At 42.4% G+C, this 23,846-nt stretch overlaps 2 protein-coding genes across 2 annotated transcripts in view; one reads left to right on the top strand and one right to left on the bottom strand.

Annotated features, from left to right (window-relative positions):
- The window catches only part of DOPEY1 (dopey family member 1), a gene marked incomplete at its 5' end in the record, with an annotated part of 30,249 nt that extends 19,494 nt beyond the window's left edge, over positions 1-10,755 (top strand). The window contains 7 exons of the mRNA XM_009586964.1: positions 445-597; positions 1,810-1,946; positions 3,300-3,355; positions 4,260-4,424; positions 5,984-6,113; positions 7,742-7,801; positions 10,183-10,755. Coding sequence (XP_009585259.1) covers positions 445-597; positions 1,810-1,946; positions 3,300-3,355; positions 4,260-4,424; positions 5,984-6,113; positions 7,742-7,801; positions 10,183-10,488 — 1,007 coding nt within the window. The remainder of the gene's footprint in view (positions 1-444; positions 598-1,809; positions 1,947-3,299; positions 3,356-4,259; positions 4,425-5,983; positions 6,114-7,741; positions 7,802-10,182) is intronic.
- Positions 10,756-11,674: 919 nt separating this feature from the next.
- PGM3 (phosphoglucomutase 3) lies at positions 11,675-23,293 on the bottom strand. Its single transcript, XM_009586963.1, has 12 exons — positions 23,090-23,293; positions 22,028-22,212; positions 21,460-21,527; positions 21,008-21,141; positions 20,656-20,851; positions 16,667-16,824; positions 15,561-15,644; positions 14,716-14,814; positions 14,271-14,387; positions 13,380-13,502; positions 12,434-12,607; positions 11,675-11,824 (listed from the first exon to the last, which is right to left on the bottom strand). Exons 1-12 carry the CDS (start codon positions 23,291-23,293, stop codon positions 11,738-11,740), a joined length of 1,629 nt encoding a protein of 542 aa, XP_009585258.1. The 3' UTR covers positions 11,675-11,737.
- Positions 23,294-23,846: the final 553 nt, after the last annotated feature.

Raw genomic sequence — 23,846 nt, forward strand, 5'->3', positions numbered from 1 at the left:
TAGCACACAGTGAATTTTGCCTATATGGCAAAGTTGATTAAGCAGAGCAGGTGGAGGTGGTTTTTGTTGGTTTTTTGGTTTGTTTGTTTTTAAGATCTGACACTAACTGTGCTTAAGAAAAAATTGATTCTGCACATTCCAAACTTCTGAGCATCTATACCTTCAAATTATGTTTAAAAAAAAACAACCAAACAAACAAAAAAAAGGCTAAACTCGCTCCCAAAAGCCCCCAGACCCAAGCACTATTGTGTATACTTACAAGTTTTCTTTCAACATGTATTTTAAATCACTGTGGTTAAAAATACAAGTTGCAGAACATGCATCTTCTTAACATCTGCTTTCGAACTACATTAATGCAATGAAAGTAAGGGTTATTTGTGCCTTAAAGTGACACAGAAGGGAAATTTTGAAGTTCATCTCTGCACTATGCATTTTCTCTTTCAGCACGGGTGGCTGTGGCTCAGAGCAGTTCACTTAATCTGTTTGCTAATCGCGATGTAGAGCTGGAACAGCGTGCTATGCTCCTGAAGAGACTGGCTTTTGCAATTTTTAGTAGTGAGATAGACCAATACCAGAAATACCTTCCAGACATACAAGGTCAGTAAAAATGTATCATTTAGTGGACTTCTGGACTCTGATGTTAACTGAAGAATATTTGTATGATAGAGTAACAGCAGGTAAATTCATCCCTGCAATATTGGTGTGCAGTACCGTTTCCGTGGTTGGATGCAAAGTTTCTGCAGATTTTGATTAGAACATTTTCAGTCTTAAATGATTACAAACTACACAGACTTTGTGATTGCCAGTTGACTTTTATTCAGATTATTTCACTGATCTGTCATTTTATACCTTGATCAATGTCCTTGGGTACCTGTAATGCGCATTTTGATATGAACATCCAAGGTAAAAACACGTATCAACTAGGGATAAATAGAAAAGCTGACCCTGAGGTTTTGAATTCTTGACTTCTCCAACTGTTTTTTCTGCTGTTCTTTTTATCTGTCCTATTTATCACTGAAGAATATCTATTCCATAACCTTTTACATTAACTGATTGGGAATGGGAGCTGCTTGGTTTTATTCTAAGATGATGCAAATAGTTACAGCCGCAGCTTCTAGATATATTGCCTTTCAGTGCTACTAAGGTGGACACTTTGGTCTCTTCCTCCATATGGAAACTCAGTTGCATCATCTTTCTTGTTTCATTTGTTCCGGAATTATCCTTTGAAGTTTTTTTCCCCCAGTGAAGTCAGTAGCTGGGTTTACTATGTTCAAGATATTAGGTGGTTTTACTGGTTTGAACTGCAAAGTGCATGTGTTGGTTTGACTGAAAAATTTCGTTATGTATCTGCCTCTGTATATGTTGAATGCTTAGAGGTGGTTATGGTTAAATAAGAGCGTATTGTCCCTCTGTAATATCCCATATACTATGATGATGCAGTCTTTTAATAATAATAATATATCTTAGCTGTTCAGGCTGTTGTGTTGTTTGGAATCTGTTAACTCCTCTTTTTGTAATGGGTGAAACGTAGCGTAGGATGAGCAAAACTCCCAGATGCGCTATTGCATTTATGTGGAGAACTTCAATCAAAATATGCAACTGCACTGTTTTTGAGGTTTCTCGCTTTTGTTCATTGCTTGGTGAAAGTAGGGGTTTTTTTACGTTGACAGAATAAAACTATAGCAAAGTACTGAAACAGTAACATGACAGATACTCTCAGTTTCTACTTTTTTAAGTAAATGAGGGAAGGAGAAAATGCTAGTTGGAATTATTCTGAACTGAGGAAACCTTCTTGGGTTTTTGTTTCAGAAAGGCTGGTAGAAAGTCTCCGTTTGCCACAGGTGCCCACCCTTCATTCCCAAGTGTTCCTGTTTTTCAGAGTATTGCTTTTAAGAATGTCTCCGCAGCACCTTACCTCACTTTGGCCAACCATGATCACTGAACTGGTGAGTTGCAGTTAGCATTGGCGATTTGGAAGACTGGTGCAAATTTTAGAGACCACCTCATTCTTTCTCAACATTTTTAAGAAAATCTCTTCTAGATATTGTGCATGTAAATATACAATGGACACAAATTGAAAGCTGACTTATTTTCGTAGTCCTGATGTCTGATTTTTTGCAACCAAATAGAGCATCTGTTGGCTTATGCTATTTAAGCTGCTCAGATCTCTCCTGAATTAAATTTGCATTTGCCCTCATTTTTCCCTACCTATTCCTATATCAATTTCTACCTATGTATGTGTACCCTCTCCACCACTCCCACTCCTGCTCTGCTCAGTGTTCCCTGTTTCTGCTTTCCTGGTCATTCAGCCTTCTTCCTCCAGCAACGAGGATGAGAAGCCACATAAAGAAGGAGTCAGAATCCATGTTGTATTGGCAGTTGATGGTCATTCAGATCACATTGTGGCTGAAATTTTGAAACTAGATTTATACAAGGCTCGACTCAGCTTTCTTCTTTCTCTTGTTTTACTCTACATAAAGACAGGATAAACATCTGTTTTCAGAGCTGCTACTTGTGGAGGTCTCCAGTGTTGGCTGTTTGATGCAGTCTTTTGGGTTTCAGCTTTGGCAATGGGAATGGAGGAAAGTAGTTGGTGCATCTTGTGGTCCGTTTAGCCTGTAGCCAAGGATTTCCCAAGGGACTGGCTAACAGAGATAGCAAATCAGAATCACTGCTGTGATTTTTTTTTTTTTTTTTTAGCCGCCTAATTTAGCCCTTAATTAACCATAGATCTAAGCAATAGAAGGAGAAAAGCTATATAAAGTATTTTAAAGATCAAGTGCATTGTTTTAGCAATAGATGCATTTAATTTTGAGCCTGTCAATAGTATAAATATTAGGAATCCCATTCTACTTAGTGTGGCCCTCTGATTCCTGTGCTGTCCCCTGGCCTTTACACAAGTTACCACAGTCCTGGAACTACTTTCAGTGGACAGGACTGTGTTACTTCTGGGAATTCACACCTGAGCTTGGCTGCTTCGTGACGTGATTCTTTATTCTCATTTCCTTTAGGTCTTGCTCTCTGTCTAAGTAGTGGAGGGGATTAGCCTCTGAGAGCCTTCCTGGCCATAAAAGAGCCAGTTTCTTATGGCCCTTGTGCTACTCAAGCTATATATAAGGGATGAAAGAGCTTTAGGGTGCCAGTGTCCACTCATAGTTCAGGGGGTTATTTCATCATCCAGGAATGGAAATAAACCTCCAAACAGTTCCTCTAAGGCTTATTACTCAGGCCTCCCTACAGCATTTTCCTGAGTCACAGTCCATAAAAAATGGCATTAAAATGTAGCATTTGATCTTCAGGTGCAAGTGTTTTTACTGATGGAACAGGAGCTCACAGCTGATGAAGACATTTCCAGGTAAACTTATGAACTCCCCACTTGTTTAAGTTTATAACAGTCTCCTGGCATGCTGATGGGCAGTTGAGTCATTCTTTAGAATAATTTGTCTTAGAAAGAATTGTCAAGCTCAAATGAGAAGGACAAGTAAAGGGTAGTTCAGCCTGACTGCAGTACCAGGGACATACCTTTCAGGACAAAACAAAACAAAAAAATCCCCGTTAGATTGCTCATAAACTACTAAGGTAAATTATGCAATACAAGTATGTTAGTTCTTACAGTGTCTTCCTGGCTAAAATGACACTGCTTCTGCAATTAAAATATGCATGGCAGGACTTTATAGCTTTTCTGTATCATAGACTTATTTAGAATAAGACCGATGCACTTTTTTTTTTTTGTCTAAATAAAAATGTGGTTTCTTCCAGTGTTAGAAAGACATAAAAATGAGGTAGATAATTTTTCTTGTTTCATTGTCCATTTCAATCCCATCTACGTTCTGCAGGGTGTGTTCCTGTTTCAGTCAATGCTAGCAGTAGAGGCAGATTTCTCAAAAGAACAGGAGGAGTTATTTGCCCAAGTCTTGTTCTTCACTTTTTTCTAGATTCTCTTTGTTCTTTTGAAGACTTTTTCCCTAAAATAAAGTAATATTGACATGACTGGCAATTTAAAACTTTCTCTTAATTTGGATGTCTGATGGGAATGAGATACAGCGTAACACGTATTTTATATTAACATTTTCTCATATATATAGAACCATACAAAACTCCACCCATAGCACAGACTTGCAATCTTCTGATTTGATTTATGGATTCAGGATTAACTTGGTAAATAGAGCTGTGTGTTTGCAAAGGCAAGTAAGAAAGATGATGTTCCCATAGTGGCAGGGGGCTGTTATGACTCACCTGCCTGCTATAATTTATTTTAGAACTTCTGGCCCATCTGTTGCTGGTCTGGAGACAACGTACACAGGCGGCAATGGTTTCTCCACGTCCTACAATAGCCAGAGATGGTTGAACCTGTACTTGTCCGCTTGCAAATTTCTGGACTTGGCCCTAGCTTTACCATCTGAAAACCTACCTCAGTTTCAGATGTGAGTAGAAGACACTGTCATTTAAGTTTTTGGATGTTTGTCCATGCCTCTTGGTAAAATTCTAGTGTATAAAAATCTTTGTTTTCCTATTTCCTTTCCTTTTCTGGCCTTCACCCAGGGCAGCCCACAGTTCATTCCCTCCCAGCATCAGAGTGGCCCCCAGAGCAAATGATGCTACACACCAAATGAGTTCAAGCTGGTTTGATTTAGCCTGTAGCAAGAGATTCTCCACACTTGTGAGCTAATCAGTAATAGTGATTTATTCAAGTATTTTATTTTTAAAGTATTTAGTTGCCGTAATGTCAAAGAACTCAAAATACACCCACACATCTCAGTGACTAATGCATGAGATCAGACGACTGTATGTTATCTCAGCATGACTCACTTAAATTACTCCTGCGTGATCTGTCTGGAAGGTGTTGCAACAAACCTGCTTGTGAAGGGGATCCCTAGGTTTTTCTTGGTCAGTAGTGTTCCTGTGTGCAAACTGCTTCCTCAGTGCCTCTGCATTCCTGTTCTGTTGGAAAAAAATGAATGCAAAGCAACTGGTATTTGCTGAAGACCCTAGAAATGGGAGGCCACCAAGGACTAAGGAAAGTATCTCATCTCTTCCTTTATACTGCACAGTGGTGACCATGTGAGAGCTGCTGCCCTGGCACACCTCTGTAGACATTTGGTCACCTCCAATTATCCTGTTATTTAAAAGATGCTCATGTGGGCTAGAGAGTGGAAGGACTTGCACACACTGTGTCAGTTTGTGCCCTGTAGTATTTCTAAATCTAAAGCTAATCTTGAAGGTTCCTTCATTTATTTTATTTTCTGGGGTTTTGGCTCATAATTCTTGTTCAGTTCTCCAAGCTGTCCGAATCCCCATTATTAGCCAACCTAATTTTATTTAGGTCATTACTCTTCATTTCTGGAAATACAATAGTCATGCTGAATCACACTCTCTTTTATGGAGTTCTCATGGATGCTTGGATTGAAGTTTTAAGGACAGAAACTTTGATTTCCTTTAGAGTTTATAATGCAAGTAGCCAGTCTTTGCAGTGCAGCAAGGTGGGGGGAGGGAATGGTCCACTTCGTCTTGTTGGCCTATGGATAGGTAAAATAAATTAGCTTCTGTTATCAACATGGTATATTGAGAACATTTTGTGTGTTATAGTAAGCATTGCAAATGTGCAGCAAAATGTTTTAAGTAACTCACGTCTTTTATAATTCAGAATTGCTTTCAGTTCTCTTGCACACAATGAAGATGTGAATACTACTGTTTTTAGCTTCTCTGCCTTATCTTGCTCTTGACATCCTTAAATATTTTAAGAAACTCTAAAGGAAAAAAGACAATGCTACATTCTCAGCCATGTTACCTCCCGCATTTCAGAATGTGTCTTTCCTATTCTTTCTTGTCAAAGACTGACGTTTTTTGTGTGCGTTGGTTCCCCCCACCCCCCTCTTTCTTTGATACTTAACTAGATTTTCCTCATCCACTCATATTTTTAGATCTAGCAGAAAAGCCTGCATGTTCAGTAAGGGTAATGTCTGCTTGTGTTATCTCATGACAGGTATCGTTGGGCTTTTATTCCAGAAGCATCAGATGATTCAGGCTTGGAAGTACGAAGACAGGGTACACATCAGAGGGAATTTAAACCGTATGTGGTGCGTCTAGCAAAACTGCTGCGAAAAAAAGCAAAGGTATATCGCTTTCTTCCAGTTTTGCTTTTCATTAAAAACTTTCATGTGCAGTAACTTACAGCACTGTTTTGTTTTGAATATTTTTTTTTTAACAATGAAGAATGGAAAGGAGTTTTTGGTGTGAGAGATTCCCACTGGAGTAATCTCAAGTCAGCATCATGCAAAAACCACATGTAGGTATATAAAACAAACAACAACAACAAAAAAAACCCAACCAAAAAACCCCAAACCTGTGCAGAGCCAGGGAGGGCTGGGTTTCTTCCCCAAAGCAGTTACGATGAATGGAAGAAGGCAGAGAACAGTGGAAACAGTTCTGGGGAAGTCTTGGCTGCACAGTTTGTAGGGTGGGAGCAGAATTAGGGTTGTCATTATGTTGGTGCATGAGGTATATTAAAACCCTAGTTTGGGTGGGGTGGAGGCTTGATCTGCTAATGAGGCTGATGGAAGCTGGCTAAGCCCTGCCCTGGGGTGGGCCAGAGAAACAGGGAGGAAGCTCAAAGCCATATGGGAGAAAGCTTTGAAGCTTTGAAGTTTCACTCTTGAGTTTCCCTCCAAAGAGATGGCATTGATAGGGCTGTAACACTGACAGCTTGCTGCAGCTACTGCATTTACAATCTCTAATGAATGTTTTCAGTGAGTGAAGAAACTACTGCTGACATACAAGTGGCTACACAAAGTTTAGGGATAACTTAGCTGCAGGCAGACCTGAACTATCCGAGCAAGGCTCACAACTATAGAGGATAAAACAAGTACCTGAAGCACATCTGCATTCTTCATTTTATAGTTTTTGAACCGTGAAGATGAGACTAAATTTGTCTTCTCGCATGTATAAAGGAATAATCAGTTTTAACTGACTGCTAATCAGGCATAGCCTCTAACCCTGATGTTCAATGTAGTGTGCTATACCTGTTAGAAAGTTGTCACACTCCAAATAATCTCCCTGCATGAATTATAAATTACATATGATGTATAAAATATACGTGCTGGTAAGTACTGTATGTTGAGATAGATGCCTGAAGTCAGGACTTCCACAGTATGCTTGAAGAATATAGAAAACTTCCTGGAATTTCTGGAACCCCCTAGTCACGGCAGCAGTTGCACACTGTGAACCATAGCTAGGGGTTTGATGATGAGATAAACATGAGGTAATGAATATTGACTTCCATACTGTCCTGGTTTCGGCTGGAATGGAGTTAATCTTCCTAGTAGCCACCTTTGCAGAGGAGAATACCGTGCATGTAGCTGCAGGTTTTTCGTAGAAAATAACTGTTTCTCAGCAAAATGTTCCAGTGGGTCTTAATTTTCCTTCAGGGCACTCTGACTAATGCTCAGATTCGTGCAGTATGGTGTTGCTCAGAAGGAGTTGTCAGAAGGAAACGTGCTTAAAAACCTCCTCTGGCACTAATGGCAATAAACAGAAGAACAAACTGGCAGTGCTGTTATTGTATAATAGTGTCTTGGCCACACTAGCCCCAGAGTCTGCTCTTTCTGGACCATGGACTTTTTGGGGTGGATGATTTTTCTAGCTGAAGCACAGCACCCAAGCAAGCAACTGCACGGCCTTCACGGCAAAGTATTATTTTGATATATGAAATGCAGTCTCAAAGTTCTCCTCTTTCCTTCCACAGGACAAACAGGAGGACTTTAAGACGGTGGTTTTGGAGGGAATGGAGATGGCCAAGCATCAGGTGAGGGTGGCCTTTGATGCTTGAGTTGTGAAACAAGCTCGCCATAACAATACTATCACCTCAAGGCCCTGGGCAGTATTTAGCTTTCAGTAAGAACTGAGAGAGATCAGTCTTGTTAGAGGACAAAGTTGAGAGATTTTTGAAGTGGAAGAATCATGAGGGCTCTTATTTTTATAATAAGGGGTTTTTTTTGTAATGGTTTCCTACATGAAATAGATTACAAAAAGTTAATGTTAGTTCTAAGAAGAATTATGATCACAAATAATTATAAAATTAAATAATAAAATAATCTTTGCCAAACAGCAGGTGTGAAACACACAATCCCTAATCGGTCTCTGTCCAATTAACTGTTGTTTTAAGTATCTGAGGAATTAGTGGTGTTTGCTTAGCGGATACTGCCGTGAGGAAATGGCTTGGACGGGTTGTATTTCGTTGCTTAGAGGGAGAGTTAGTATTTGCACGTGCACCCGTTTGGTTGGCTGCTGTGTGACACTGACACTGGCTGTGTGCTGGAGGCAGTCTGTGCTCACCACTGGGTGATACCAAGCACGGTAGAGAACCAGTACTGAAAAGCCTCTCTTCTGTGAATCCAATGTGAAGTTTTTAAAGGAGAAACTTTAAAAACTCGTAGCTTCATTAAAAGTAGGAGGCATCAACAACTCTTTCTGTGTTGGAATTCCTTTGTTCTAGTTCATTACAAGCCTTTCTTTTCTTGAGTCTTGTAGAGCTAGAATAGTAATCCCCTGTGACAGGGGAGCCAAACCACCAGATTAAAATACTAAATATGTTCATATTTAATTTTAACTTAAGTGCTTTTGTGAAACGGATGAAATTGCAAGACAATTGCTTCACTGAAAGGGCAAAAACTGTATTTGCTGAAGTATCATCTCTTGAAGAAAATCTGTTTGCTCAAAGGCGGTGCAATCAGTAATCCTTACCTTACGCTCTGCTCCCACTGCTGTTCTTTCCCCTTCATTCTCCTTTCCTTACAAAGCCTGCTCTTCAGGAGCTGTGCAGCCTGCAGGGGGTCTCGGACCCCCCCCTGGGCAGACTGAAAGGGCAAAAACTGTATTTGCTGAAGTATCATCTCTTGAAGAAAATCTGTTTGCTCAAAGGCGGTGCAATCAGTAATCCTTACCTTACGCTCTGCTCCCACTGCTGTTCTTTCCCCTTCATTCTCCTTTCCTTACAAAGCCTGCTCTTCAGGAGCTGTGCAGCCTGCAGGGGGTCTCGGACCCCCCCCTGGGCAGAGGCATTGCCAGGGAGGCGCTGGTCAGAGGCGGATCAGGAGGTGGCTCTCCTTGATGTGGCCTTTGTGCTTCTTTCCTCCTTCCTCACAGAATAAAAACCAGTATTGCTGGAACTCTACTTCACGGTAGAAGCTCTTCCATACTGGTTTGTCAGCAACAGTCCAAACAAGGTGTGTCTAGTGGTGATAGTACCTTACTGTCTAGATTTGAATATGGTTTTTGACTCAAAGGAAAAAAAGGAAATGAGTGAAGAGTACCATATAAGCAGCTGGATGTCGGTGCTCAGGTATTTAAGTATGCGGATATTTAAGGCAACCCTAAACAGGGTTACAGCGGTGTACTGACACTGCCTGTGAGCATCTGGTGTATGACTGCTGCGTTCGCTGGTGGGGTTCCTGAAATTCTCCCCCTTGAAAGTCCCCCCATGAAATGGAAGGTGCATAACTCAGGTCTTCTGAGAACACGCAATGAGTAACTGAACTGTTTTGAGGACAACTTCAAGTGTTTGTCAGAGCCTCCATGTGTCTTATTTCTGATACTAAAACCAGCACTGCTTTTGCTCTTCCTGAAAACTCTAAACTCTAGCTTTAAATTGAAAATGCTTTGTTTCTTTATTAACTTTCTCTGGGGTGTATTGTCATTAATGCTGGCAGTAGGGAGAAGTGTGAGTGTTACCAGAGACCAGCCTGCTTTGGAAAGCCGCTGAAGTAGCACACAGCTTACCCAAGCAGCTGCAATACTGGCTATCGCCAGCTTGGGCTGTTCATGTTAGCCAGCGGGATGCTGCAAGGGAGCAGCTCTGCAGGGCAGTGCGGCGGGGTGGTGGGGCTGCCTCGCTTTGGGGCAGCCCTGGGCCGAGGCGCAGTGGACCCGAACGCCCTCCACAGCTTTCCCGTTAGTGTCAGCCTGTACGCTGCCAGCCTGTACACTGCCAGCCGCTGCTGCTGCAAAGCGTGGCGAGGGGAGGAGCAGGAGGTCTGCTTCGAAAGCTGCACTCCAGCGTATGTGTATTTTGGTGATAGAACAAATACTTTTGGAATATGCAAAAATACTTTATTGGGCATTAGTCTTATTTTCACCTGTGCTTTTTCTGGTTTGTCCTGTATTATCTCCCATTATCTCTATTTACAGAAAAACCCAGAGGAGGACAGCTCAGGGAAAACACTAAGTTGGGAACCAGGTCACTTGCTTTTAACCATCTACACTGTTCGCAGCATTGAGCAGCTTTTGCCTTTCTTCAATGTACTCAGCCAAGTTTTCAACAGCAAAGTCACGAGCAGATGCGTTGGACACTCAGGGAGCCCGGTCCTTTACCCCAACTGTTTTCCAAGTAAGGACATAAAAATGGAGAACCTCAAGACCTTCTCCAGCAAAGCAAGACAGAAGATAGAAGAAATGGTTGAGAAGGATTTTCTTGAAGGCGTCATAAAAACATGAACCAAACTGGTACTACTCAGCTTATATGTAGTGTAACTATTTAAATGAAATACTTATCTTTCCCAGTTGTATAGTATTCTTTTCTTACTTTGTATGTAATGAAATACTTAATGTTGTATTTAAGTTAAATATTTGTAAATAAGAGAAAAGTTCTGGATGTGGCCTGAATCAAGTTTAAATATTGGTGGCTCATATTGATTATGGTGCCTACTATTAACAGTACATGTTTTGTTGTCTTGAGTTCTGTCTTTAAAAAAAAAATCCTAAAAAAATACAAGGTGCACATTTTTTCAATTTGTTTGCAGTTTATTTTTGTCTTTTTTTTTTTTTTTGATCCATTGGAACTTGTGCTTATTTAGCAATCTGGAAAGTGCCATTATGCAGCAGTTAATACAGGACTACAATGAAAAAATACGTGTGTCAGAGGTAGATACCCTGAACTGAAATGTGGGGGTGAGGGTATTTAAAACATTACATCCTGTCGGCCCACCCTTTCACACTGCTGGGGAGTAGCAAGGGCCACAGAAGACAAACTTGTCTCTGTCCCTTCCCTCTTAAAAGTGATTATAAGCACTATTACTGCAAATTGCTTTCTAAGCAACACTTTAATTTCATGAAAGTATCTAATGAAGATATTATTGCAATAATATCTTATTATTTGCAAATGCTCTTTCATTATATTGTTCCTCCCCTCCCCCGAACTGAGGTCAACTGACTCTCAAGACCAGTGACAGCCTCTGTCTTACACTGTTTGCCTGCAGATGATTCAGCTGCTGTGGGAAGGCAGGAGGTGCTGTTTCCGCAGCAGCGTGCCGCACCGCAGCTACTGCGAGCACAGTCACGACAGGGCTCAAGCCAAACGCAGCTACTGCAAGTGCACTGAGGGTGTGGGAGCTGGACTTGAGGCACAATGTGACAATAACCTATGAAATAAGCTGGGTGAGGGCAGAATTCCTTCTGGGCCTGACCAGGCTACTGACTGTCACCAAGTGAGTCACCTCTAAGCCACTTCAGCTTCAGAAGTTAGACAAACTCAGGGGGTGGGGAAAACGTTCAGCAGCAAGAGCGTCTCATTAAGAGGTAAGTTGCTAATAGAGGTAAGAATAAGCGGAATAATATTCCGCTCAGTTTTGGTTAATCCTTGCTACTTTCAGGAAGGGTTGGGTATAGCAACCACTAGCACATGGTAAATAAAGTAATATTAAAAAATAAGTCAAGTTATGAACTTTAACTGTAGTTGTGTCATTTGTTATATAGGCTGGGGTGGTGCTCCCTTTCCACCAGCGAGGTGGTAAACAGCCAGGCTTACTTCATGGGCGAGGGCATCTGCGTTCTCCTGTGGAATGTTTTAAAAGTTAGTTACATTGGTGTCAGCATGAGAAGGTTAGAGCAAAAATGTGATATTAAGGCAAGCATTTTCCTGCAAATGCTGAGGTATCTTCTGCCACTGTGGGCATGCTGGCAGGGAGAACCAGGCAGGAGCATGTGAAGGGAAGAGCAGGTACGCTGCTTTTGCTGTCAACTTTAAGTTCACAGGTGGACTACTTCTTAACAGCAGCAAAGGTTTTTTTTGGTTTGGTTTTTTTTTTTATTTTGCCTCTTACAAAATCATGCAGTTACTGGCTGCTTTGGTAACTTTCTTCTTAACCCTGAGTTCTCAGAAGGCTGATTTTCTTTTCAAAATCATCTAGGGTCAAATCTGCCTTTATAAACATTTAACTTTTACTTTTAAAGATAAATATTGAGAACATTAAACACCACTTTTATAAATAAAAGAAAATCCAAAGAGACTTTTTGTGATCACTAGATTTTTTCCGAATTTAGCACCTGTTAAGTTTGACTAAATGACGAGTATGTAAACATACTTCTTCTATCACCCAATGCTGCTAAGCAGATGTTTAGCATAAAGAAATCCACCTTACATACAAGTTGTTTAAGCTCTGACCTGTGTGTCTGCTTCAGCGTATACTCTAACTACATCTTCTGTTCCTGATGGCCGGACAAACGCTCGTGACAATTTGTACTTCTTTACAAGTGCATCGATTTTCTCTTGTAGTCCCGGAGGTGTAACTGCATGCCTTTCTGCATCCGTTGTGTCAATAACTCGCCTGTCTGCAACCTGCAGCATCAGAAATAGACAATTTATTTGTGTGCTGGAGCTGTATGATGAGAGCAGAATGAAAAGGTCTCGGGTAAGACAGCACTTCAGGTTTTGATGTGTTGTGCTGCCTGAGGAAGAGCTCGATTTGGGAGTTCCCTGCTTAACTCAAACACTTTGGGATCCCTGGGATCCCTGCTTGGCTATGCTCAGCACCTATTAACTAAGTCCTGATAGGACTCAGCTGCTCGGTTTGGAAAAAGGGTCAGTTCTGAACATGCCTCCTTGGTCAGCCTCCGAATGGAAGCTGCAGCTTCCCCCAGTAGGTCAGAAAGCTTAACCTCTCTCCTCTGGTTAACTTAGAGCCCAGAGCCCCCTTACTGTGTCTAACAGAATGCTACTGCGTGGGAGCCTGTTCTGCTCAAGCTCTTTGTCTGAATATTGGAGAAGATAAAGAAGTAAGACCTTGAAGGTTGAAGTTATACTAAGTGGCACAGCAAAATATCCAGTATTCTTCTAATTTGAAAGTTAAGAAAGTATTTCTAAGTTAAAATTTGATCAGTTTTGATCAGGTTTTTCCATTTAACATAGTTGGCTATTATTTCATCATTTGTGTAAGTCATACTTTTATTTTAGTCCAACTGAAATTCTGGTCCCTGCTCTGGGTTGTTCCATGTCTTGTTTGGCTTACTTGTGCCCTTCAAGGGGCTGTTTCAGCTTTAAAATAAAGCTTATCTAAATATATGCAGGCAAGAGACTGCTGTAACCTGAGCCAACATGGTGTGTAACTCACCTGAATTTTGAGCAGCCGATTCGGAAGGTCAGTGTAGATGGCGTCCCACTGTTGCACAGTCAGACCTTTCAAAGCCAGGATTGCTTCAATAACCAACATGTCTGAGACAGCATCACCAACCGTCTGTTTACAGGGGAGGGAGAAGGGAAAAAATACTGGAGAAGTCAAAAATTAAGAAATGAAGGCATGATTTGATCAGGAAGCTTCCACCTGAAGAGAGTGAAAATGCAGTCAGGCTGACTTGCTGCAGTCTGGGTAGCTGGGGTGGGTTAGTTGGTTTGTTTTGGGGGGGGCTGTTTTATTTTTTCCTCCTTACCACGCTGACCCTGTGGTAAGGAGAACAGCAGCATACTTGTACAGCTCTGCCAAGGGCAAGCGCTAAGTCCTCGCCTCTCCTAAGGAGGACTGGCATCTCCCCTTTGTTCTGGGGTCAGGACAGTTAAAGCTGGCCTGTGAAGTACGATTTGGCACTACCCCAGATGAGTAATGTCTGTGCTAAGAGAGGGTGTCCCAGGGCTGTGTGGACACGGGCACTGGAACACCCCCATCCTCCCGTACCGCAGAGGTTAGTGAAAAACATCAGATGAAAGATTACTTGCTATTGAACCATGAACCATGAAGTCACATCCTGTCGCTAGGTTCCCATGCCATCCCACTCCCTCTTTTGGTCCTGAACCCAACAGATTGCTCGAGATAAAAGCATTCTGCATCCACTCGTGAGACAGTATTACATCTTTCTGAAGACTGTTCCTGCCCTTTTCTTCTTGGCCCCTTCTATCATGGCACCCTACTTCCTGCTCCAGCAGTCCCTGGCAGTAGCCTGACAGGTACTCACAAACAGGGTTAGCCCCACAACTGTCACCACAGTGATTTGTTTCTCCCAGTTTTTACCTGATTAATGAGGTCAATCATGTTTTCAAGCACCTTCGCTGCTTCTCTTTTTTCATCATCTTTCTCCTCTTTTGCCAGTTGTCTTATTTTAGTTTCAGCAGCTTTACTAAATAATACCTACAATAAAAAGATGAGAGCTTGTCAAGATCAGCCCACATCACAAACTAGGATACGTGCAGCAATGAGGAAAAACTTCTACCATTTAAGCCCAAATAACCATCATTAATGTTTGCTACTGTGAATTCCCATCCCCACATAAAACACAGAGGAGTTGGTGGCAATGCTATGATAAAGACAGAAGGGGGAAACAAGTCTGTTCTCCAACAAGGAGAGAGAAGTCTTGTTTATAGCGTAAGCAGAGCGTGAAAACACCTCCTTCTCCAGCTAATCCAACTAAAATTTTGTACATATTGGCTGATCTCATGCATTACATGCTCATACTTACTGTACCATGTCCGTTTGCCTCAAAATAAACACCAACATCAAACTCCTGGGCCTTGTGATGCAAGTGTTTCACTCCTGTTTTGACACAGTGCACAGGTACCTGCAGCCCAAAGATATGCAGAGAATGTGAACAGTGTTACAGACTCCCTTCAATAGATGGGAACTGCAGGTGAAGTGCCAGACACTGAGCACCAGCCCGGCTAGACTGTTGCAAACAAACCCATGTTTCACAGCTACTGACTCCCCAGAGCTAAAACTACCCGCTATTTCTGCAGGCCTGATTAAAAAGAAGATTTCATTTCTCCAAGTGGAAATAAAGACTGATTTAAAAAAAAAAACCAAAACCAAAACACAACAAAAACCCAAACGAAGAAAACCCCAATTCATTTTATGGTTCCAGGGAACATACCAGATTTCTATCCAAAATGAAATAATACCTTAGCTCAATTTTTGCCAAGGAATCATAAGCCCCATTTCCATAGTGAACAACATTTAACCTGTTACTGAAAATGAAACCACCAGTGTCAAAATATCAAGGAGCCTTTACCCACTCACTTAGTTGCAAAGCCAAAAACTCCTCAACTTATTCCAGAAGTAACAAAGGATTTTGTTTAAACTTTCTTTTTAAACTAGTAAAAGCTGACTACAACTTTTTCAGCCTTGCTCTCTTGCATCTCCTTTACCACCAAGAATTTAGTGGCTACTGCAGGTTTGAAAGAGTAATTTATTTTAGCCTAGTTTAAGTTTTCCTAGCGATCATGTTACAGTAGCATTTATTTTAGAAGTAAACAGATTTGCAGTAAACAACATTTGCAGAAAACTACCAGGAAAAAAACTGGAGAATACCTTCAGTGTTTCCTCAAGGTAGCGTGTTGAACTCCCATTGGCATACGCCGTTTGTACCACTGCCATCTTTAAAGTCTGTCCCACCTGAGCAATCCAAGAAGCAAAGTGCTTTACTGTCCGATAGGCACGTAACCAGACGAGTAGGATAAATGGAAGGATAATCAAGAGTTATTAAACATATGTTCTCCTACAGACATTTAAAACTCCTGGGCATCAGAGGAAGGCACCAGCTCACTGAGAACTTCTCTACATTTAAGACAACACAAATTCTATTCAAGTCTTTGTATATCACAGTTTTTGTGGCTGGCTTGAAGCAGCTCTCCATGCAGTGACCCGCACAGGCTTTCCAAACCCTTTTTCAGATTCAGCAAGCTCAGTGCACTGGCCAGACACATGGTGTTACAGCAGGCCATATACACAAGCAGTAAAGTCAAAGCTTCCAGTGCAAAGCAAGCAAAGGCTGGTGGCAAGCACGAGTTCTCCTCACTGGCAAGTATCTCTGCTACAGTGTAAGAAATGAGCTGGTCTCTAAGAAAACACAACCAGGATAACTCGTCTAGGTTTAGTGTCATAGACACCAAGTCTAAGAGGACTCCTGAAAAACAAAAGCTTTTTCTCTATATCCCCTGTGGGGAGAGGATGATATGTGGCAGATAGTGGTTTTGGAACAATGACATACAAACCCCTTGACTGCGACAACCAAGTTCTCATGCAAGTGGAATGACCAATGTTCATAAAGCTTCACAGAAATGCTGAGGGAAGGACTGAACCCAAAATTAATGAAAAACTAATGAAAGAGACCGAAACAAAGAGAATGGAATATCAATACTTTGTACACTGAAACTGGAAAAGTTCTCTCCCACTAAGAAAAGGTACCAGCTTAAAATATCAGTGGTCAAATTTTTATTTGGAGTGTGGAAGTCACACCCTTGTAAAAATAACGTTTTGGCCATACCAATGAGGTACAGAACTGATGTCTATTTAAACTGGGTTCACTTCAGGTAGATGTAGAAAGACCACGTACGTACAAACTAACACAGCTTCTTTAGAATATTTTACACTTTACAAATTAAAGTGTCAACATTCATTTCATCTGTTAAAGTTACCTTGGCAAGAAGTTCTTTAAGGAAGATACTAATTAAAGTTGCTATTTTATCTCCATCGATTAGGTGAAAATGGCCAGTTGCGTCCTTATAGTAATAAACAATTCTATCTGCATCGCCATCAAATGAGCAGCATCTCTCATTGGGCTTCATGTCTAGCCCTAGAGTTATAAATGCAAGTTAGAGAGAGAAAAAGATACAAAATGTTTAAATTAGTCCCAGTGTGGATCTCAGGCGGAAATGAGCTCTGGGCAGACACACACAAAACTGATGCTCTGAAACAGACATTGCTTTTACCAGGAGACTTGCAACAGGGAAGCTGTATTGAATGGCAACTGAGGCGTGCATATTCAGATCAAAAATATAAACACTAATACAAAAATGCAGGTTCTCTAAACATTTATTATGCTACACCTTCTCCCCAGATGTGTATGAAAATCAGTCCCAGAACTACTGTGTGTAGTCACATATCTGAATTTTGGAAATAAGCACTGAATGTCAGTTATGGCACAAGGACAAAAACCTTGCAGCACAAGAACACCCACCCCCTTCTCACACACCCAGTCACCACAGAGCGTACCGAGTCACGCATATCACCCACAGACCGAGGCAAATTGCTTTCCCCCGCTGCGCGGCAGAGTGAGCCAGCATTTGTGGAGTGACACCCGGGCAGGAGCCCAAAGCAGCGAGCGGCAGCTGGCTCACCCCGGCTGGACGCGGGGCGCTTGCCCAGCCCTCCCTTGCCGCTCCTCTGAGCGGGGCTGCAGCATGCTGCGCACCCCTGGGCGTGGAGGCAAACCACGCTCGGGCAGAGGAGGGCTCCAGAGCCATGTCCCCTGCATTTCCTGGCGTGTGGCACGTCCATCGCACACTCTTGGTATAACACTACTACGTACTTCACCCTCCAAGCCACATGGGAATTAACTATTTTTCCCTTGCATCAAAAATGCTTGTCTTCAGGAAATATTTCAGGCCTGTTTAATTTTATTCTATTCCCACTTGACAGACCTGTGCCTCCTCTTTGCTTCCTTTCACACAGGAGACACACTTTCCTTACACAAGACAAGCATGCACCCCCATGCCAGTGAAGCCATCACCAAAGTGCCATTACAGCAGGAGATGACACATAAATCCTACCACTGAAAAGACAACCCCACTCCAAAGCAACCATCATCAAGATTTCTCAGAGCTGTTCAAAAACCATACAAGTGGATCTGCTGGCTATAAAATAACTCACATTTAGTTTGCTGGATATTCAATTTATACAACAATATATATAATGCATAAGGAGTACCTGTCTCAAAAATTTTCCAGGCTTAATGCCAATAGAGAAATAGCTAGGAAGCAGTCACCACCTGACACAGCAATGACACACAAAAATGAACTGCTCTTTTATTAAGGCACATTAAAGTATCTCACCTCTGTGCCTGGGAAGACCATGGAGCAGATCCTCCTGGAAGTATGCTAAGGCACATGGAGGACAGGGAGGTGATTCGAGACAGCCAGCATGGCATCACCAAGGGCAAGTCCTGCCTGACCAGCCTAGTGGCCTTCTATGATGGAGTGACTACATCAGTGGACATGGGAAGAGCTACGGATGTCCATCTGGACCTCTGTAAGGCCTTTGACATGGTCCCCCACAACATCCTTCTCTCTAAACTGGAGAGGTAGAGATTTGATGGGTGGACTGTTTGGTGGATGAGGAATTGGTTGGATGGTTGCATCCAGAGGGTAGTGGCCAACGGCTCAACGTCCAGATGGAGATCAGTGATGACTGGTGTCCCACAGGGGTCTGTATTGGGACCAGTACTGTTTAATATCTTCATCAATGACATAGACATAGGATTGAGTGCACCCTCAGCAAGTTTGCAGATGACACCAAGCTGAGTGGTGCGGCTGACACGCCTGAGGGACGGGATGCCTTCCAGAGGGTCCTGGACTAGCTCAAGAACTGGGCCCTCGTGAACCGCATGAGGTTCAACAAGGCCAAGGCCAAGGTCCCGCACCTGGGTCAGGGCAACCCCCAGTATCAATACAGGCTGGGGGATGAAGGGATTGAGAGTAGACCTGCTGAGAAGATTTGGGGGTACTGGTGGATGAAAAGCTGGACGTGAGCCAGCAATGTGCACTCGCAGTCCAGAAGGCCAACTGTATCCTGGGCTGCATCAAAAGAAGCGTGGCCAGCAGGTCGAGGGAGGTGATTCTGCCCCTCTACTCTGCTCTGGTGAGAGCCCATCTGGAGTGCTGCATCCAGCTCTGGAGCCCTCAGCACAAGACAGACATGGACCTGTTGGAGCGGGTCCCGAGGGAGGGCCACGAAAATGATCAGAGGGATGGAACACCTCTCCTATGAGGAAAGGCTGAGAGAGCTGGGGTTGTTCAGCCTAGAGAAGAGAAGGCTTTGGGGAGACCTTATTGTCACCTTTCAATACTTAAAGGGGGCTTATAAGAAAGATGGGGACAAACTTTTTAGCAGGGCCCGTTGCAATAGGACAAGGGGTAATGGTTTTAAACTAAAAAAGGGTAGATTTAGGGTAGATATAAGGAAGAAATTTTTTACAATGAGGGTGGGGAAACACTGGACCAGGTTGCCCAGAGAGGTGGTAGGTGCCCCATCCCTGGAAACATTCAAGGTCAGGTTGGACGGGGCTCTGAGCAACCTGATCTAGTTGAAGATGTCCCTGCTCACTGCAGGGGGGGTTGGACTAGATGACCTTTAAAGGTCCCTTCCAACCCAAACTATTCTATGATTCTATGATTCTACATCTTGCTTTTCTCTAAGATGCTGGCCAAGATCCCTCCTCACATTAACCTCAGAGTCCATTTCTCAGAAAGTCTGCAGCCGGCCATTCCCTAGGCTGATTTCAGAGTCCATCAGGAATTCAGCAGGGAGCTCCAAAGGACACGCCGCACCCTGTAACCCCTTCTTGGAAAAATACCTTTTAGTACACAAGCAGACAGGAAAACTGGCCCACGTTTCTGACACCTTGTCCTTCAGAGCACAGATGTCCTTCAGAAACTATACCCCAAAACTTGCCTGTTTCTTCTCCTGCATGCCTACAGTGATACAGGACAATACGTCTCACTGCCATTGAGATCCTCAAGCTAAAGCATGAGGTAATGGCAACTGCAACATTTAACAGGTTGAGACTCCCTATGAGTTTAAACAGGAACCTGTAACTGCTTAATACTTCAGAGAAATCAGATCATTCATTTTAGCAACTAATTATGAAACCAGATTTTCCTTTCAGAGCACATCCCTGCATGGAAACGACCAAGGAGTCTCCCCTCAGTCCCAGTTAAAGCCGGGATCCAGGTGTGACACACTGCCGCTGTGCTGCTCTCCTTTCTACATTTCTCCAGCACACAAGGAGCGTACCTCGGCGTTCAGATTTGCAGTTGCAGTGAGGGTGCAGTTGTTGAACAGAGAGCCCAGTTTAGCCTTAAATAATCTAATATCCAAACTAGCCTGCTCCCCCAGTTCAGGGATTTTCTTTTATGCACTTTGCAGGAAATTGGATCAAATAATTTCCTCACTGGTTTATGTCAATCAGTCAGTCTGCTGGCACACCAAGCTGTTAATTAACCCAGCTCTTCCTCAGGAACCCAGAAAAGTGTCTGAAACCCTAGCCGACAATGTAAATGTTTCTTGATAACACAAAGGAAGTAAAGTAAATAAAAGTAAGCCAGTCCTAACTGATCTTTGGACTCCAACAGCTTAACATTCAGACCAGATTGTTGAACATATTTCAGCCAGTCAGAGACATACTGTACTCCTCCAAACAATTTAGACTAACATAAACTAGGGATGTGCCAAAACCAGCCGTAGGATTCTGCCTTTCCATTGCGCAAGCAGAACCATTCATGCAGTCACTTAGTAAGAAACAGGGGAGCTCAGCTTATCCGAAGATGAGTTCGGATCCGCCACTGCTAGACCCTGTGCTTTCAGATCTGGAGAGGAGGCAAAGGATATAAAATTACTGACTACATACCTCTAGGTGGTTTCTGGTGAACTTTTACAAAATCTGCACCACATAAGTGATTGAGTTTTTCCTTGGTTCCATCATTATATAGGTGAATAAGCACCTCCTTTGGAAAGTAGGGCTCCATTTCAGATAGTTTCAGGGCGCCTATTCCATTGGCACAGTCAACCTTCAGGTGCCTCTGACTCTCTCCAAAGCTGGGAGACTTAGCACAAAGGAAGAAGAGGCAAAATGAACCCATACCCTAGTGAAACCACCCCTAGAGGCATGCTAAATTCGAAACTTCAGACCCAAACAGGCTAACAAACTGAAGATACTCATTTTGTACATTTGCATGAAGCAGACAACACGCAGTATTCACCTGTTTTATCAGTTCCGTAAAAGCTTTCGATAGTTTTTCATAATAACCTTCCAGCGTTGCTTTCCCATACTGCTCTTGGGTGTTTCGACAGCAGACCATGTAATGTAGCTGTGGTGTTGTCACCAGACCATAATCTAGCATAAAATAAAAGGCACAACATTCCGAAATAGAATACTAAATTAATTCCTCCTTAGAAGTTGTACAGTACTTGCTATTCTACAATAAACAGACAAATGCAGTGCAGGAAACCCATATTAAATTTTTCAAGTTCTGTTACAAAAAGATGACACATCGCCTCCTCCCTTGCATTAAAGCCATACAACTATCCTGAAAGAAGACCATTACAAGCAAAGATGGAAATGGTGTCTGAGCTATTGCTTTAGGTCTACATAACAGAGTCACATTTACATAAAAACCTGAAATCAGACTAGAATTGCAAAAGCACAACATACCATGGTACTGACCACCTAGAACGGAGATACCATCTATTACTGACTGTGAAAGTTTCTCGCTGCTTGGCCTGGAAAACAACAAATACAACTGATAACCTTTGCAGAAGACATTTATGTATGTTCTTGGAAAGGAAGCACATGTGGAAAAAGACTCTACAAGCTTCCTGCCAGTAGACTTAGATTCAATATGAAGAAATCCATACCTTTTGCTATTGTAGGGGCCTCCCAATAAAAAAGTTTGAAAGCCATCACCCCAGAGAATTGCAAAGACAAGTAAACTGCTGAACACACATGGACACCACAGGGTACCCACAAAAAAAAACCCCAAACCCACAATAAAGCATCCCATTCAGAAACAGTGCTCGTAACTATCAAGGACGCTAATATAGGAACAGTATTGGAAAACTTTTGCGTATTGCTGTAATCATAAATTACTTTAATAGGTAGCAGACTAAGCATAAAAAAAAGCATAATCTGGCTGCGGAGAGCAACACATCCAAAAGCACCCATGAACAAAACATTGGCGCTTCCATAAAAGCAGCACACATCTACAGCACTTTGTAATTACCTGGTGTCTCTACCAATAAAAACTGAAGCATCTTTGTACTGGTTCACTGCTGCTTTTTGGCAGATCTCAGTTATTATTTTCTGTAATTCTCGCTCCTCTGCATTTGCTAGTTGCGTGGCATACTCTTCCCAGGAAGGGTGCAGCATTTCACCAAGAGGATCAACCAGCTTTACACCATTATCTTCCTAAGAGGAAAACAGAACAGAAGATACCAAGTCTAAAAGCGGGAAACTTAATAAAATCTCTTTGAAGACAGCTGACACATGGTTCAATCACATTGTTCTTTAAATGTGGAGCATTTCTGGGAAGCAACAGTTTAGCTGTTTATTTAAACCTCTAATAAGCCCAAAAAAGTAACGTAACCAGCATATTGTTGCACCAGAGGAGGTTGAGATTGGATATTAAGAAAAATTTCTTCACCAAAAGGGTTGTCAAGCACTGAAACAGGCTGCCTAGGGAAGTGGTTGAGTCACCATCCCTGGAGGTATTTAAAAGATGTGTCGATGTGGTGCTTAGGGACATGGTTTAGTGGTGGACTTGGCAGTGCTAGGTTAATGGTTGGACTCAATGATCTTAAAGGTCTTTTCCAACCTAAATGATTCTATGATTTTATGATTCTATATTAAGTAACTGACGTCTTCCCCCTTATAATTTTGGTATGAAATTCATTTGACATTAAAATGACATAAGGGGAGATTCTAATAACCTGGAGTGCTCCACAGCAGCAGAAGTCTAAATGCCTGATTTATAATTGCTGCATCTCTTTATTTTTTAAACTAGCAGATTTTGCTCAAAGGTTCATCTCTTCCCAAGGGCACTCCTAGCTTGCCTAAGTTACTAATTTCCTACATTACAGCATTTCCACATGATAGAAAATGACACTCCTATGTACAGGGAAAAGTAACTTCAAACATGTCAGACATATTTACAGGGAGCAGGCTAAACACATGCTTTAAGTAAGTCCAAGTGCCTTCAGGATCTGGTGTCTCAGCACCACAAAGAGCTTTGATTCCACCAGACAGATCACATCTATTTTCTTTTTAAAGAAAAGGTTGTTCTTACTTCAGGATTGTGAGATGCTGTAACCATGATGCCAATAGTAGATACCACGGCTTTGGACCTCAGAACTGCCAGCAAGCCCATGCGGAACATGACGTGATCAAGCTGTTCGGCCTTGGTGCGAAATCCAGCGGTGCCATACTGAAGAGTAAGTCCAGCAGGTTTAGGATGCAACACTGAGTATTTTTTAAGTGCTTCAGAATCCATTTCTAGAGAAAGAAGTAACACAGATGCAAGTGAGAAAAGACAAGTCATTATAATTAGTTTCACATTTTGCACTTTAATTTTTAAGCCCATAGATATTTTAAACCAGCATCAACACAATACCGTTCATATTCCACAAATCCCTTGGTGGGACTGCGAGGGGAACCATTACCAGAGCAATCCATGAAGGAGCCTCTACATTCCCACTACAGCACCGGATAAACAGAGCTCGACCAGATTTCACCAGATCACGAAGGGATGACGGGATTTAGGTGAGGAGAGCCACGATTCTCAATCAGCTGGATCCAGGAATCCTAACACAGTTATTGCAAAGGGCTGGCCATTTCTCACTGCAATGTTAGCCACTCAGTGCGCTCAGCCACGACTCCATACATTAACTTTTGAGTTCAAAAACAGCCTGTCCTCCCTCTTCAAGCCCTTGCAGCCACACGGAAACCCCCAGCAGCGTCACCTGGATGTTTTACTCGGATCGCGGCTCTGCTAAGGCGCTCTGTACGGTTTCCACCTCCCCCCAGGCACCTGAGGCGCTAACAGC

Source organism: Fulmarus glacialis, unplaced genomic scaffold, assembly GCF_000690835.1.
Source record: "Fulmarus glacialis isolate BGI_N327 unplaced genomic scaffold, ASM69083v1 scaffold10031, whole genome shotgun sequence".
Classification (NCBI taxonomy): Eukaryota; Metazoa; Chordata; class Aves; order Procellariiformes; family Procellariidae; genus Fulmarus; species Fulmarus glacialis.